The sequence below is a fragment of the Fulmarus glacialis genome, unplaced genomic scaffold (genome assembly GCF_000690835.1).
Source record: "Fulmarus glacialis isolate BGI_N327 unplaced genomic scaffold, ASM69083v1 scaffold36033, whole genome shotgun sequence".
NCBI classification, from domain to species: Eukaryota; Metazoa; Chordata; class Aves; order Procellariiformes; family Procellariidae; genus Fulmarus; species Fulmarus glacialis.
In genome coordinates, this window is record NW_009201615.1 from 1 (window position 1) to 13,238 (window position 13,238).

At 44.0% G+C, this 13,238-nt stretch overlaps 1 protein-coding gene across 3 annotated transcripts; it reads left to right on the top strand.

Annotated features, from left to right (window-relative positions):
* Nucleotides 1-711: 711 nt before the first annotated feature.
* On the top strand, nt 712-10,877 carry DHDDS (dehydrodolichyl diphosphate synthase). 3 transcript variants are annotated; one of them, XM_009574001.1, is made up of 8 exons: nt 712-823; nt 1,762-1,878; nt 2,505-2,647; nt 4,049-4,165; nt 4,358-4,459; nt 5,124-5,238; nt 7,197-7,304; nt 10,361-10,877. In XM_009574001.1, the coding sequence occupies exons 1-8, from the start codon at nt 761-763 to the stop codon at nt 10,595-10,597; spliced, it is 1,002 nt and encodes a 333-aa protein (XP_009572296.1). In that variant the 5' UTR covers nt 712-760; the 3' UTR covers nt 10,598-10,877. The 3 variants fall into 3 exon arrangements, with proteins under 3 accessions (XP_009572296.1, XP_009572297.1, XP_009572298.1); XM_009574002.1 differs by lacking the exon at nt 4,358-4,459 and having other exon boundaries at nt 744-823; XM_009574003.1 differs by lacking the exon at nt 4,049-4,165 and having other exon boundaries at nt 744-823.
* Nucleotides 10,878-13,238: the final 2,361 nt, after the last annotated feature.

Sequence of the window (13,238 nt, forward strand, 5' to 3'; positions counted from 1 at the left end):
AAGGGCAATACAGAAAATGAATGCAATCAGTGTAATTTGAATCTGCTTCGGTCCCTAGATGCGTACCAGGTGGTTGGATTTGGATTGTTGCACCCACAGCTCTCTTTGTAGCTGCTTTGCCCACGTCTCTCAGGGTTCCTAGGTGAGAGAATTGAAGATTAATGTGGAATTTCAGCAAACTCTTGTATCTTGTCAGCTTAAACCAGATATTAATATTTGATGTGCAGATAATATGGTAAAAACCCCAATATTTTTACAGCTCCAGAGGCTAAAGTTCTCTACTTGTGAAGGAAGAGAAATATCAGTGGTGACACTAGTGCAGGGTAGCTGGTGGTGTAGACGGTTGCTTCATTTGAAGGGTTTCCAACAACTCCAACACAAAAGCATTGAAAGTCGGTTGGTGCTGCCACCACCCTGTGACTCGCCCAGTGGTGGCCCAAATTGTGGGTCTGTACTAACTCACCTGCTCGTTCGGCTGGCAGATGCAGTAATGTTTTTTTTCTTGCTACCAGCCAGTGCAGAACCCACTCTTATGACATACAGCTGGAAAACTCCAGAGCTCATTTCTGAGCTCCCCCTTTGTCTGCTTATCAAAGTGCTTGTACAGATGATAAAAAGGTCTCCAAAGCAGCTAGCCAAAGCTTATTTTTCCAAGATGATGGTTTGTAGCTTTGCTTTGGGCTCAGACAGAATCTTCCGTACCTCTAACCTCTTTATTTTCATCTTTCCATTGAATAAGAAAAGGAGCTCTTGGTAAGACATGTCGTGGATCAGAGAAGGCGAGCTGACCATCATAGAGAGATTTTGTGCCAACATCATTAAGGTAAGGAATGAATTTGGTCACCTGTGGTAAAGAATTGGCAGGTTCTTCAGGGTTCAGTGGAGCTGTGTCCGTGACTGCTCCGCTCTAGAAATCCAGTGTTGCTAGTAAGGGTACATATTAATGCTGGCACTGGATGTACATCCCTAAACAGCATTTGAGGATGGAAAATTACTTAAGCTTAGTCTTGCAAATGAGCAGGGCTGTAAGCAGTGCTTGCCAATAATGAGCTTAGACTCCCAGGCTTCCATGGTTTGTGCCCTTGCTGATGAAAGCAGGGCATAGGACAAGGGAGAGAAGCAAGATGGTCAGATTAGCAGTCTAAGAAATGAAACGAGTTTCTGCTGAGTAGAATAATAACTCACCAGTTCCTGGAAAATTCTGTCCTTGCTCAGCAGAGTCTTGAGACTGGTGTTGCTGTTCTTCTCGCAAAAGGATCTGTGCAGACCTAATGAGGTCAGTGGAAAGGAATACCCCTCTTAAGTAGGGGAAAGTCTCATGACTTTTTTTGTTTTTTCTTAAGTTAATTGTGTCTGTGAAAATGCCCTTGAACTCTGAAATAAAAAATACTTACAATTATGGCACTATAAAACTGTGTGCACCCTCCTCTGTGGCTGCAGAGAGGTAGCTGTGGCAGCGCTACTCTCTCTCATGAGTACTACAGTACTCTGTCATGCGATAGAAACGGGGAGGGCAAAGTTGCTTTTCAGTTTAGGTAATTGTCAATACTGATATGCTTTTTAGAGAGTCTAAACTGGGGTTAGCAGAGAGGTAATTAGCATCTTACTCTTTCCAGCTCCAGACTTGAAGCTGGGAGATACGCACTGCACTCCTACAAATGGGCGGTGCTAAAAGGAACAGTGGGACTAAACTCTCTGTGATGCAAGATGCCTGCTTGGCTGTTCGCTTTCTGGTCTGTTGTGTTTCTCCTTATTTTCTAGGCAGGTCCAATGCCCAAGCATGTTGCCTTCATCATGGATGGCAATCGCCGTTATGCCCAAAAGTGCCATGTGGAGAGACAGCAGGGACATTCGCAAGGCTTTGATAAGCTGGCACAGGTGGGAAGGATGTTTGCTGCCTTTTAGTTGTGTGTGGAAAGTTTGAGCCGCGTTCACCAGCTGACTGCATTTACTGCTTGGCTGGTGTGTTCGGTTCCTTTCCTTCACCGGCGTCAGGCCTGTGCTTGGAGCTGACGTTAGTCATCAGGGTTCCCAACTTCAGCTCTTCTCTCTCTCTTCCTGTTATCTTGCAGAGTCATTCTAATCAGCTGGGGTTTTTTCCCTCTATTTTACACTCGATTAAAATATCTGCCTTGCAGATCTTGAAGCTTTTAATTCTGTGAAGCAGGTTGAATTTCTTTGAAAAGGTCTTGAAAGGTACGATATTATATAATTTATAATGTTATCTACAAGAAGTGCTTTCCCTGGCTGGATCAGTCCCATGTCTGTTGTGGATTCACATCCTTAGATAGTGATATTTTCCTCCTGTTCTTTAAGAGGAATCTGAAATTCTCATCAAGTGGGTTTCCTTGTCAGCTCTTGATGGTTGTTTCTCTTGATCCAGTCTTAGCGTAGTGGGAAATGACAGGAAGGTTTTAGCAGTGGAGAAGCTGGGTCTTGCTGACCTGTCTGGTTGAGTCTGCTTATCTGACTTTTGTTTTCCGTTCTATTTTGTCTTCTTGCAGACACTGCGGTGGTGCTTAAATCTGGGCATTCGGGAGGTCACTGTTTATGCCTTTAGTATTGAGAACTTCAAACGGTCCAAGGAGGAGGTGGATGGACTAATGGATCTGGCAAGACAGAAATTTAGCCGCCTACTGGAAGAACAGTAAGAATCCTCTCGCGTCTGTATCCCACAGGGTGAAACTAAAGCAGAACATGATTAAGAGGTGCTTACAGGGATGTGACAAGTTGTAAAAATGGATTAAATGAAGGAATGCGTTCTCCACCTCCAGCTAGAGACTTGTGTTGAGGGACTCTGCCTATGTGGATGGGATGTACAGCTCCTGAGCACGCACAGTCCCCCAGCACACCAGATTTGTGTCTGTATCATGTGGCTTACTGTGCAACAATCCCATCCAAACAGCTGGAATACTACAGCTTTCAGATGAGCGCAGAACAATTAGAAATTCCTGCTTAGCGTTAGAGTGCTAGACACCTTTTTTTCATGAAGTATCAAAGCCTTGTCTTAAATTCTGTCACAGAATTCTTGGCAGATCAGAGTTTAGCTCAGCAACTTGCTTTGTGGTAGCTTGAGACTTCCACATATGGGCACATGGTGTGTTAAGTCACTTGTTGGGGTTGGAGAACTAGTTCATGTATTGCGTGTAGACGGAACTAGTACAGATTTGAGTGAGCAGGGAGTGGTGTTACAGTGCCTTGGTGCTCAGTGGATACATCTGTTTCCCCATGCCTGACTGGTGCGAAGAGTGGTACGTGGAAGGGATGCTTATCCGGTTGAAGTAAATTTGAAAGGGAGTGAGGGGACACAGCTGGAAGAATGGGAGGGAGAGGGTAGTGTGTGTGTGCTAGTAGAAGTTGGGAAGATAGGGGCTATCTGAGCACTGCAGTACGCCATGATTCAAAGAGGCCATTTCCCTAGTTCATACCCAATGCAGCCCTTCATCAGGGAGTTTGTACCACCAGACAGCAGCAGGAACCTGTAAGATCCCATGGGGTGTCCTGTCTGCTCAGAATAATGCTATAGAAGGCATGGATGATTTCCTGTCTCATCTGACGTTCACCCCACCACCCCCATCCCATCATTAATTAATCTTTATTCACGTACATTAATCTTTCCTTACACCAGAAGGTAGTTGTGCTACTCTATGGGTGACCATTAGTCATCTTAATTTTTGATTAGTTGTAGGTGGCCAGAGTCTATGGTTGTATTCTAAGTTTTCCGTATGGATTTTTATACCTTCAAGTAGGAATGCCTGACTTGTGATTGTTTTCTAGTCCTTTGGTTATATCTGTACCTCAGGAACTTGTGTGCGGAATGATCAGTTTCCCTTTACGGAAAGGTTTGGGATGATCAAATCTAAGCCAGGTGTCAACACCCGAAAAACATTTGGTCATTTTGCCTTTTCTAATTCTTAGTTTTGATGAAACTATGCCTGCTACATGCCTGCTGTTTTCATTCGGTGGATGTTAACACAAGGCAAACACAGCACTCATGCAGCAGGGACTGATCTGTTTTCTTAGTCCTCACTCTTGTTGTTGAGTGTAGGGAGAGCTTGAGGAAGCACGGCGTGTGTATCCGTGTCCTCGGGGACCTGCCACTTCTGCCCTTGGATATTCAGGAGCTGATTGCCCAAGCTATGCTGGCAACTAGGAACTACAACAAGTAAGTAACGCACAGTTTAAGGTAGCCGATACCTCATGCCTTCCTCTTCTGTCCAAAGGCTGAGACTTGGCAGACATGATATACCTTTTTTTAATTTGTCCTACAAGCATACGTAACTGTTGTAGATATTCTTCTCCGTCATCTGCAGTACCTGCCTTAGGTTAGTCTTTCACATATTTCTCCTCTTTTCAGATGCTTTCTAAATGTCTGCTTTGCATACACATCGAGACATGAAATCAGCAATGCTGTCAGGGAGATGGCATGGGGAGTGGAACAAGGACTGCTCGAACCCAGGTAACTCTTGTCTTTCTGCACGAGGCTTCATAGATGAAGACTGCCTGGTCTTACCTCCTACGCTTTATTAATAACCTCTCAGAAGCCAAGTGGCTTTTAAATAGATCTCATTAAACCAGTATGACTGGAACAAATGACTTAAAGTTACTATGCAATGTTTGGTTTTTATTATTTCAGTTACCATGGTGATAGATACACAACCAAGACAAGAGAAATTAGGTCTGTGTCTTAAGTTAGTTTAAAGGCGAAGGCAGATTTTATGCCACAACAATTGGCTGCTTGGCTGGCAGTCTTAGCTATGAGGTCAAACAACAGATGCATCATGAATACTGAACTGTTCCTCCACCCTGGAGGAGATGGAGTAGTTAGCACTCTGCTCTCTGCTCCAGATGGAAGTCCTCACAGTCTGGTTCCACCACTGTATTATGTTTCAGAGAGCATGGGGGGATGCTCTGGGGGCTGAAAGAGCATTTGAAATAGCCTGTAGAGCAGACAGCACTGTCCAGCAGAAGCAAGTTGATGACCGGCTGTGGTACAGCTCCACCACCCAGTTTTAATCTGCAGTCCTGTGTTTATAAAAAAACCCTCAGTAATTCTGATTTAGTAGTGCCACCTCCGTTGGGTCAGAAAAGTAATCTTAATAAGATGCATCTGTCTTTCTTAGTGATGTGTCTGAATCGTTGCTTGATAAGTGTCTGTACACCAACAACTCCCCTGACCCAGACCTCCTGATTCGAACCTCTGGAGAGGTTCGGTTGAGTGATTTCTTGCTCTGGCAGGTAAAGTCTTTGTTTTCTCCTTGAAATATTCCATGTTTGCATCAGTGTTCTACTGACTCCAGATGTGAGCTGACATGACAGCTCTTAAACTCTCTCTGCCAGGGGTTAGGTAACTTCTTGGGTGGATTGAGTGCTGGGGCACCTCTGAAGAATCGGTTTCTTGTCTAAAATACCTTGCAGCACAAGTCCAAATTTGTATCATCCTAAAAACACTTAATAAGAAAACACAAATTAGTCTAGCTGACAGCAGTCAAGGAAATCATGAATTGCTCATCCTTTTGCTCCTCTTCTTACATTTAGGTAATTCCTCATTTGATTGGTAAATTCCTGGCTTTGATTAATTTAACCTGGCAATATGTTTCCTGGGATGAGGAAATCCCAGGAAGGATTTCTAGATTCCTGGGAGAGGTGTTTGTCACATGTCAGCTGTAGGCATCAAAGGTGTAACCCTATAACGTACATGTAATGTACATGCTTGACTTGTCACGGTTTCAGAAGTTTATTTGACTTTCATAATGAAACAAGACCCTGCAAGACAGGTTCTAAGGATGGCAAAGTCAAATCAGCCTGACTAGGCTGCTAAGCTAAAACGTAGTAAGTTCTTAACGCATATAAAGTTTGTGTTATTTCCAGTTACAGTATCCAAAGCTGCTTCCATTTCTCTCTCACCTGTGCTAGACAATATTGACTTGTTTGTAACCCAAACTTTGCAGGAGAACAGTTGAGTCAAGCTGCTTTACTTAAAGCTAACATTTTGTTTTACATATATAATTTGGAGCCAAAACCCAATTGCCTTTAAGCAACCACATCAAATGTTCCTATTCCAACTTACTTAATTGGCAAGTTCACAGAAGCTGTCTGGCCTGAGTTGCAGTTGCCTACTATGGCATCTCCCTCTCCTCCCTGTATTTTTGGGCACACGTATACCCTGGATGGGTGTCAATACTGCAAATTAACATATTGCTTGCTCCTCTTGGTGGTAGTCCTGGCAGAGGTGCCTCGGAGACTGAGCTTGTAACTGGTGAAGCAGTACTGAGGAAGTCAGTGTTCTGTGAGTCTGGCTGGCCTGATGCCCCTCTCCTGTGCCGTGGATAACTGCAGAAGCGGCAGAGGAGAACGTGTGCTTGTGGTCCCACTCTGCCAGCTCACATGCCGGAGCATTAGTGCAAATTTCCCTTCACTAGCAATCATGTGTGTCCTGACAGCCCCGAAGTAGGAGGACATTGTGCTATTCAGGATGATTCTCTGGTGTCAAAGAAAATGTCCTTATGGTGTGGGTTTTTTTTTTTTTATAGAATTGACACTAAGATTTTCTGTATCATTACAATTTTAAGAGTCACTCAGAGTCCTTTTAAGTGTTAGATTTTGGGGTAGTGGTCATAGGAACACATTTACCTGAAACTTTGAGGGACTTGATGGCGAAAATAGGTTTTAACTTGAAAGCTTGCATCTTTCAGCTCTAGGATATCTTCAGTGCACCACAACTCTTAGATTCATTAAGCACTTTAAATGCCGTGAGTGGGCAGCAAGGAATATCACGAGATGTCATTTGATGAATGGCTTAAATGTCATGTCCTGATCCTCAGTTCATCTGTTATTCCCTTAACTCAGCCTTTGGTAGTCCAGCGTTGCTATTTTAGTTTTGTTATAAGTCTGTGTTGCTTAAGCTATTAAAAATGCCTCTGTGAAGACCAACATAGCATTAGAAAGAATTCTGCTGGTATTTTTACAGGAATGGATAACTAGTGTCCCAGCATTAAGAACTAATTAGAAAGACTCTACATTGTGCAATTTCAAACTCTCCTGGCGGGTATTTATTTCATTTTAAGTGGAATCTGATAACACAGCCTAGGTAAAATCTTTGTGGGGAAACGGGCATAGTTTGACCAACGGAGCTGCATCTTGATGACTCTTCCCTCGCGAGATGATTAAATTGTTGGTGATCTTGCTTTCTGCAGACATCCCATTCATGCCTGGTGTTTCAGTCAGTCTTGTGGCCAGAATATTCCTTTTGGAACTTGTGTGAGGCTATCCTTCGGTTCCAGATGAACTACAGTGCTTTACAGGTAAGGGAGCCTTAGGGAGATGGAAGGCTCAACACAGCATGTTATCTGCACAGCAAAGTGCTGGAGATCAGGTGAGAGGGTGCAAAGTGGGAACAGAGGAATTGTTCGTTTAGTGCAGTTAGTTAAGATCTTGTTTCAGTAGCAGCTAATGCCAGATGTGTTGCTTCTCCTGTACCCATGTGGCTTGTTATAACATCTTAGCATGTGGACAGACTCCTCTACTTTCGGGAATACCTAAAGTATCCGAAGTCACCACTGTCTCTGTTACTTATTGCTTGTTCCACCAGCTGGAAGTATCTGTCCCCACTCCTCAGCTGGCAGGACAGAACAAGTAAGCATTCCTGATTTGCCACAGCGCAAAATCAGCCAGTTTAACTCAAACCACTTCATCAGTGGTTTAAGCAAAGACTGCTAAGTTCACTCTGGAATGAGCAGGGAGAATTTGCATGCTCTTCCTCTAACTCTTCTATTGTTTTTAGGGGTGTAACAAGTGGATTTAGAGTTTCCTTTCTGGGAGCTGAAGGGAGGCTGCTTGAGCTGTGAGACTGTGGACAAGTGTCCTCTTTCCAGGGGGTCCAGATGTGCCTGCTGAAGAGATTGTTCCTATTGCTCGTTGTCATTGTTCCTCTCCTCTTAGATTTGTTGTTGTGAGCTCTCCCTGACCTGGTTCAGATAAATCTGGCCAACTTAGTAGTGACTTAGTAATCTGGCTATTTTTAAGCAAAACAAGTCTGGGAGCTGGCGCTCTTGATGGGGAAATCTGGGGGGCAGCAGCCTGTAGCACAGAGACAGCAGTAACCAGCAGGAGGAGGAATTCAGTGTGGTGACTCTTACCTCCACCATATCTGGTTGCTGAGTGTGTCTGTTCCTTAATTATTTGGGTCCTCTGTTTTTAAAGACAGGCATTATTGCCCTTTTCTACCTTCAGGGACCTTGTTCGTCTCCAAGAGTTGTCAAAGAGATTATAGACAGTCATGGTTATGGGTGAATTTAATCAGGTCCAGTCAGTCAAGGAAGCATCCAAATTCTCCACGTCTTTAACCTCTCTTATTCCTGTTTCTGCCCCAAGTCTACCCTTTTCCTACCAGCAATTCATTGTATTAATGCAACTAATGGCAATTCACCTTCTGCATGAAGAGGAAGGCAAAAAAGGCAGTTGTGTTTGTCATTGACATTAGCTTTGCCTCTGTCTTGAACGGTAAGGTCACTGTTCTGATTCTGCTCCTAGTGCTAATTTCTGATGGGTAACAAATGCTTCTTCTGTTCCTAGCTATCTTTCTTAGTACTTGTTTGTTGCTCTATGTGTGTTCATGCTATGCTATTATCAAGGTTTCTTATCGGACAGATTTTTTCCTTGGTTAGTTTTCTTGCTGTGAAACCCACTTTGTCCCCAGTGTATGAGGCTGCCCTTGTTTTAAGGGATGCAGCCCAGTTGTGCAGAAGGGAGGACTTCTCACTCAAAGGACCTGCCGAGATTAAGAAGCTTTTTTTCATGTTTGAAATAGGTGATCTTGAAGGCCAAAAGTATTTGGAGCTCTTGAAACAAATTACCTTGGTGGAAGGGTCGCTTGTCGGTGCGAATGGTGGGGCTAGGCGTTTGACTTGCGGAGAAGCCAGAATATATGGCAGCAGCTGTGTCTGCTGTGGGAGAGTGCTGCTGTGTTCAGGACACTGGAGGCAGTTACGGTGTGGGTAGGCAGCTGGATGGAAGGTTTGACAAGGTACAGAAAAAACTTGATTTGGAGGCATTTGACAAAAGATCCTTCCATCAACTCAAACAGCATCACATTTAATAGCCATCTTCATTTTCCAGTTAGCTTGCTGCTCAAGGGAGTCTGCTAGCTGGTTGTTGCTCACAGCTTAGTCCCAGGTTGAGCTATAACCTGCTTTTGGTACATGGTGGACCGAGGGAGAGAATGCAGATGTTGGTTGGCAAGCCTGCCCTATGGGAGTGGTCACACTGCGTCTTTTCTGGTGAACAGACAGAATTTCACTTTGTCCAAGGGTGGAAGTCTTATGCTGAACAGGCTGATGATCTTTGCATTTCAAATAAGCAGAGCTACAGCAGCAGAGTGCTATCAATTCAGTGGGCTTTCTGTAGCTAGGGATGTTTCTACTCTCATTCCCAGCACAACAAAAGCTAATTTACGGTCCCAGAGCATAGACTACTGACTTGGGCACAGGGAAAGTATGGTGAAGAGTGAGTCAGGCTCTCATTAGAATAATTATTTCTTCTTGCTCGTTTGAAAGGCCAGCACTCCCTAAGTGTGTGTCTGTGTCAGGTTATGTCACAGTGATGAGTTTTACTCTTGTTTTTAAAAACGAAAGCTCAATATTCCTGCATGCAGATGTGGTTTTGCTCTTGGAGGCTGCAGGCTAGGATATGTGCAATAAGAAGAAATCCAAAAGTGATGTTCTGCAGAAATATTTCAAATACTTGAAGGATAGGCAAGGATAGCTACTGCCTTTACTTTTTTCCTGCCCATCCTGCTGTGTCTCGAGCCAGTACAGTATTAGATCACAGGCATTTGGGAATGCTGAGCCTACTCTTGCTTTTTTACTGAAGCTGATTAGTTCAATACCTGATCATCAGATCAAAGAATTGCCCCATAAATCATTGTTCTGAATCCCCTAAAACCTTTCAGCTGCCATGTGAATAGGATCAAAGTTGCTGTAATGACACTGGCGAGGACAGCTTGTGTGCACTTCTATGGTTTGAGAATCCTCCTGTATGCCGTTCCTCTCTGATCCCGATATCTGAGGGTTTTTCCACAATCTGTCATGACCTTTATCTATTTTAACTAGGAGTTAATGCTGTGAGCAGACTTGTGTCTTGGGAAGAAGGTCCAGAAGGATATCCCTGGTTATTTTTATAACCAATCGAGCAGGCTGCTTCAAAGTGGAGGAGGTGCACACAGAGCCACCCTTTATTTGACCTGCAGATTGATGGCCAAGCGGAGGCTATTTCTTCCATAGCCTATGCTGCCTTGCATCTGTACCACAGATGAGCCGAAAGGCCTGGTAAAGTGCTAACACTCTACTGCTTTTCACTCTAGAAGGCCAGAGACTCCTACATGGAGGAAAGGAGGCGACAACAGATGGAAAAGGATCAGGCTTACGTGACAAAGAAGCTGCAGCAGGAGGGGTTTGCGTCCCACGGAGACTCTCGGCGGCGACGGACGCTGTTGCAGAAATGCACTGCCATGCGGGAAGAGAGAATCCAGGGCTTTCTACAGGCACTAGAGCACAAGAGAGTGGACTTCTTTGAAAGATTGTGTACGGTGTCTGCATGACATAGGTGCTGGGTTGTTCTTGGGAAAACAATTTTTAACCTTGTTAGAGGGAGCAGCTGCTGCCCAGAGGAATTCACTCAGTGTGGTTCTGCAGTGGGGATGCAGGGCTGCTGTAGGACTTTACGTACCCACTGGCCCTGTCTGAGGGCAGGGACAGAATACTGTGAACCTCTCTAGTTCTGTGAATGCTGCCGAGGAAGGTAATGTCGTCCTTCTGTCTCGTCTCCCTGCCCCTGATGATGGAGAATACACGCACCCTGCCGTATCTCCGCTGCTTGGTACTTTACAGGCCCGACTGTTTTGGTGACAAGAACTTAACTAAAATGAGCCTCCAGTTCTGTTTGACTCCTCATGAATTGGCCCAGGCAATTAAGTCCTGTTAAGTCAGTCTGGACTTGAATTCTTTCCATGGCTTTGCAGTACTGAATCTTCTATTGAGATTTCCTCTGCTGTCCCGTAAGGGGAGCCTCGCTTTCTATAGGGAGAGGATTATTCCTGGTGTAGAAGGGAGCCCTGTGCCAAGTGGTGGCAGAGATAGTCCCCACTGCCTACTTCATGATAGCATCTTGCCTTTTCCCCACCTTACTGTGCTGGTTTTGGTATATCTGCTCTTGGCTTCCAAAGAGCTAAAGTCAGCCTTGCTGTAAAGAAGAAAAGATACTCCAAAGCTTTAACAGGTCCTGTGATCCCTTCTGAGCAGTGTATGTGGGGAAAACCCAAATGCTGAAGATGCTGATCTTGGAACAGACTGACTGTGCTTAGGAAAGAGGCTCCGAGCAGGCAAGGAAAAAGGATTGGTTGGGAATTAACTTAATGGCTTAAAAAGGAAAAGAAGTTAGCTAAAACCAGGTGATGGATACAGTATGCCAAATCCCTCTGAGACCTCTCTAGAGCTATGACTTAACACCCTGTTTCCAGGGAATGAAGGTGGGCTTAGTTCAGGAATACAGTAGCCAAAACCAACCTCTGACCCCAGCCAAAATGGTTTAGAAGGGCTATTTAGCGGATTTTAATGGGAGTGGCCAGAGCAGCTGTGGAGTGTTGTTTGTTCTCAATTTTCCATCGACAGGGAGATGGACTAGCTAATTTCCAAGATTGTTTCCTTCTCTAATTTCTCCTGGTTTCCGTCCCTATGGTCAAAATAACAGAAAATGTCTTGATTTTTGTTTCTAATGCACATACGGGTGCAGCAGTACCAGCTATTGCTGTTTTTAAAGTGTTCCTTTTTACCTCCAGGTGAAAACTAGAAAATGCAGATTTAAAAGACTTGTAAGTGCTGCAAATTTGGCACTTTGAATGTGATTGTGAAGAGGATAACTACATTGTCAAATCGTGAATAAAGCATATTCATACCAAACTTATTTAAAAAATAAGCAGAACATTTAAAAGTACGTATTGCTTATTCTAAGGTGTGATGAAGTTGGCATCCAGCTCTAATATAATATTGTTTAACCTGTGACAGACTCCTCATCTGATTCCTGTTAGACTGGAAACGATTTGAAGGCTGTGTTCTTTTTACAGTCTAGTGTGAGCAATTTGCCGATACCCCAAGGCTTGGCTGAACGAAGCTCCGCGCACAAACCTCCTCTTGCGTAAGTAGCAAACAGTAGCTTGGGTAAAAGTGTGCCGAGATGATGGGAATTGTCAATTTAAACTTTTTTTTGCTGTATTTTATTTTCTCTGACTTCACATTTCAGGAAGCTGTCTGTGGAAATAGTTTACTCCCCATGAGATGGAGCATGCTCCAGTCTGCTCTGCCAGGCTGATGGGGAGACTGTCTTCTACCCGAGAATGTATTTTTGCCTTAAAAAAAAGGTTTTCAGTTATGTTATGATGATACAGGTGACCAAAGCTTTGTGGTTTTCCACAAAGTAGTAGTACTGTTGCAGGTTTGGTAATTGAAGAATCTGGTTTACAAATGGCTTGAAGGGAAAAAAGTTTTAATCACTTCTATAAAAGCCATTGCTGTAGTAGGGGAGGAGAAGCAGCTCTTCAAGCAGGGGAAGAGGCTTGTGTTACCTGACAGTTTGTTTACTCCACCTGCACCAGTTATTCTAGTAAAATACCAACTTTCCCTGTAAGCCTTGCTTCATTAGAGGGTGGGCCTAAGTTACACAGGCAAACTCCGAGTTCCAGGAGTGCATCTTTCCAGTGAATCTTTGTGACAGTTGTGGAAATAGAGCTACAGGCTTCTTTCAGTGAGAATTTAACTTCCCTAATTCATGTTTATATGGTGAGGATGTGGAAAAATCAGCATAACTGGAAAAAATACGCTGTTCTGGCATTTGAGGGCTGAAAAAGCCTGAGAGATTACCTGGGCAGGGAAGGGGGGAAGCGTGTTCCTTGGGCTGTTTTTCTGGTTGAGGTTCAATTAAAAGGTTAAAAGTTCGAGGCACAATGAAGTGTGTATCTTGTAATTGCATTTGTAGCTGTGCCTGTATCCAGGTGTGAGAAATGGCCCCTTTTGGAAGGAGCCCAACTTCACAAGTCACTTAGTGCAAGTAGCGGGCACCTGTGGGAATTGTTTTAGTGTCATTTTCTTGCATTTTGATTTTTCTTTTTTGGTCTTTGATTTTAGCACTGCCGCCTCCTCTCCCTTACATCTATTTGGATAGAACTCTCCCCATCTCCCATTTTTTAT

What these genes read in the sequence shown, in the direction of transcription:
- DHDDS (XM_009574001.1), top strand. Translation starts at nt 761, where the DNA reads ATGTCGTGGATCAGAGAAGGCGAGCTGACCATCATAGAGAGATTTTGT. An exon ending in CAAGGACTGCTCGAACCCAG is followed by an intron (nt 4,460 to 5,123) that starts GTAACTCTTGTC and finishes TGTCTTTCTTAG; the next exon opens with TGATGTGTCTGAATCGTTGC. An exon ending in GTGATTTCTTGCTCTGGCAG is followed by an intron (nt 5,239 to 7,196) that starts GTAAAGTCTTTG and finishes TGCTTTCTGCAG; the next exon opens with ACATCCCATTCATGCCTGGT.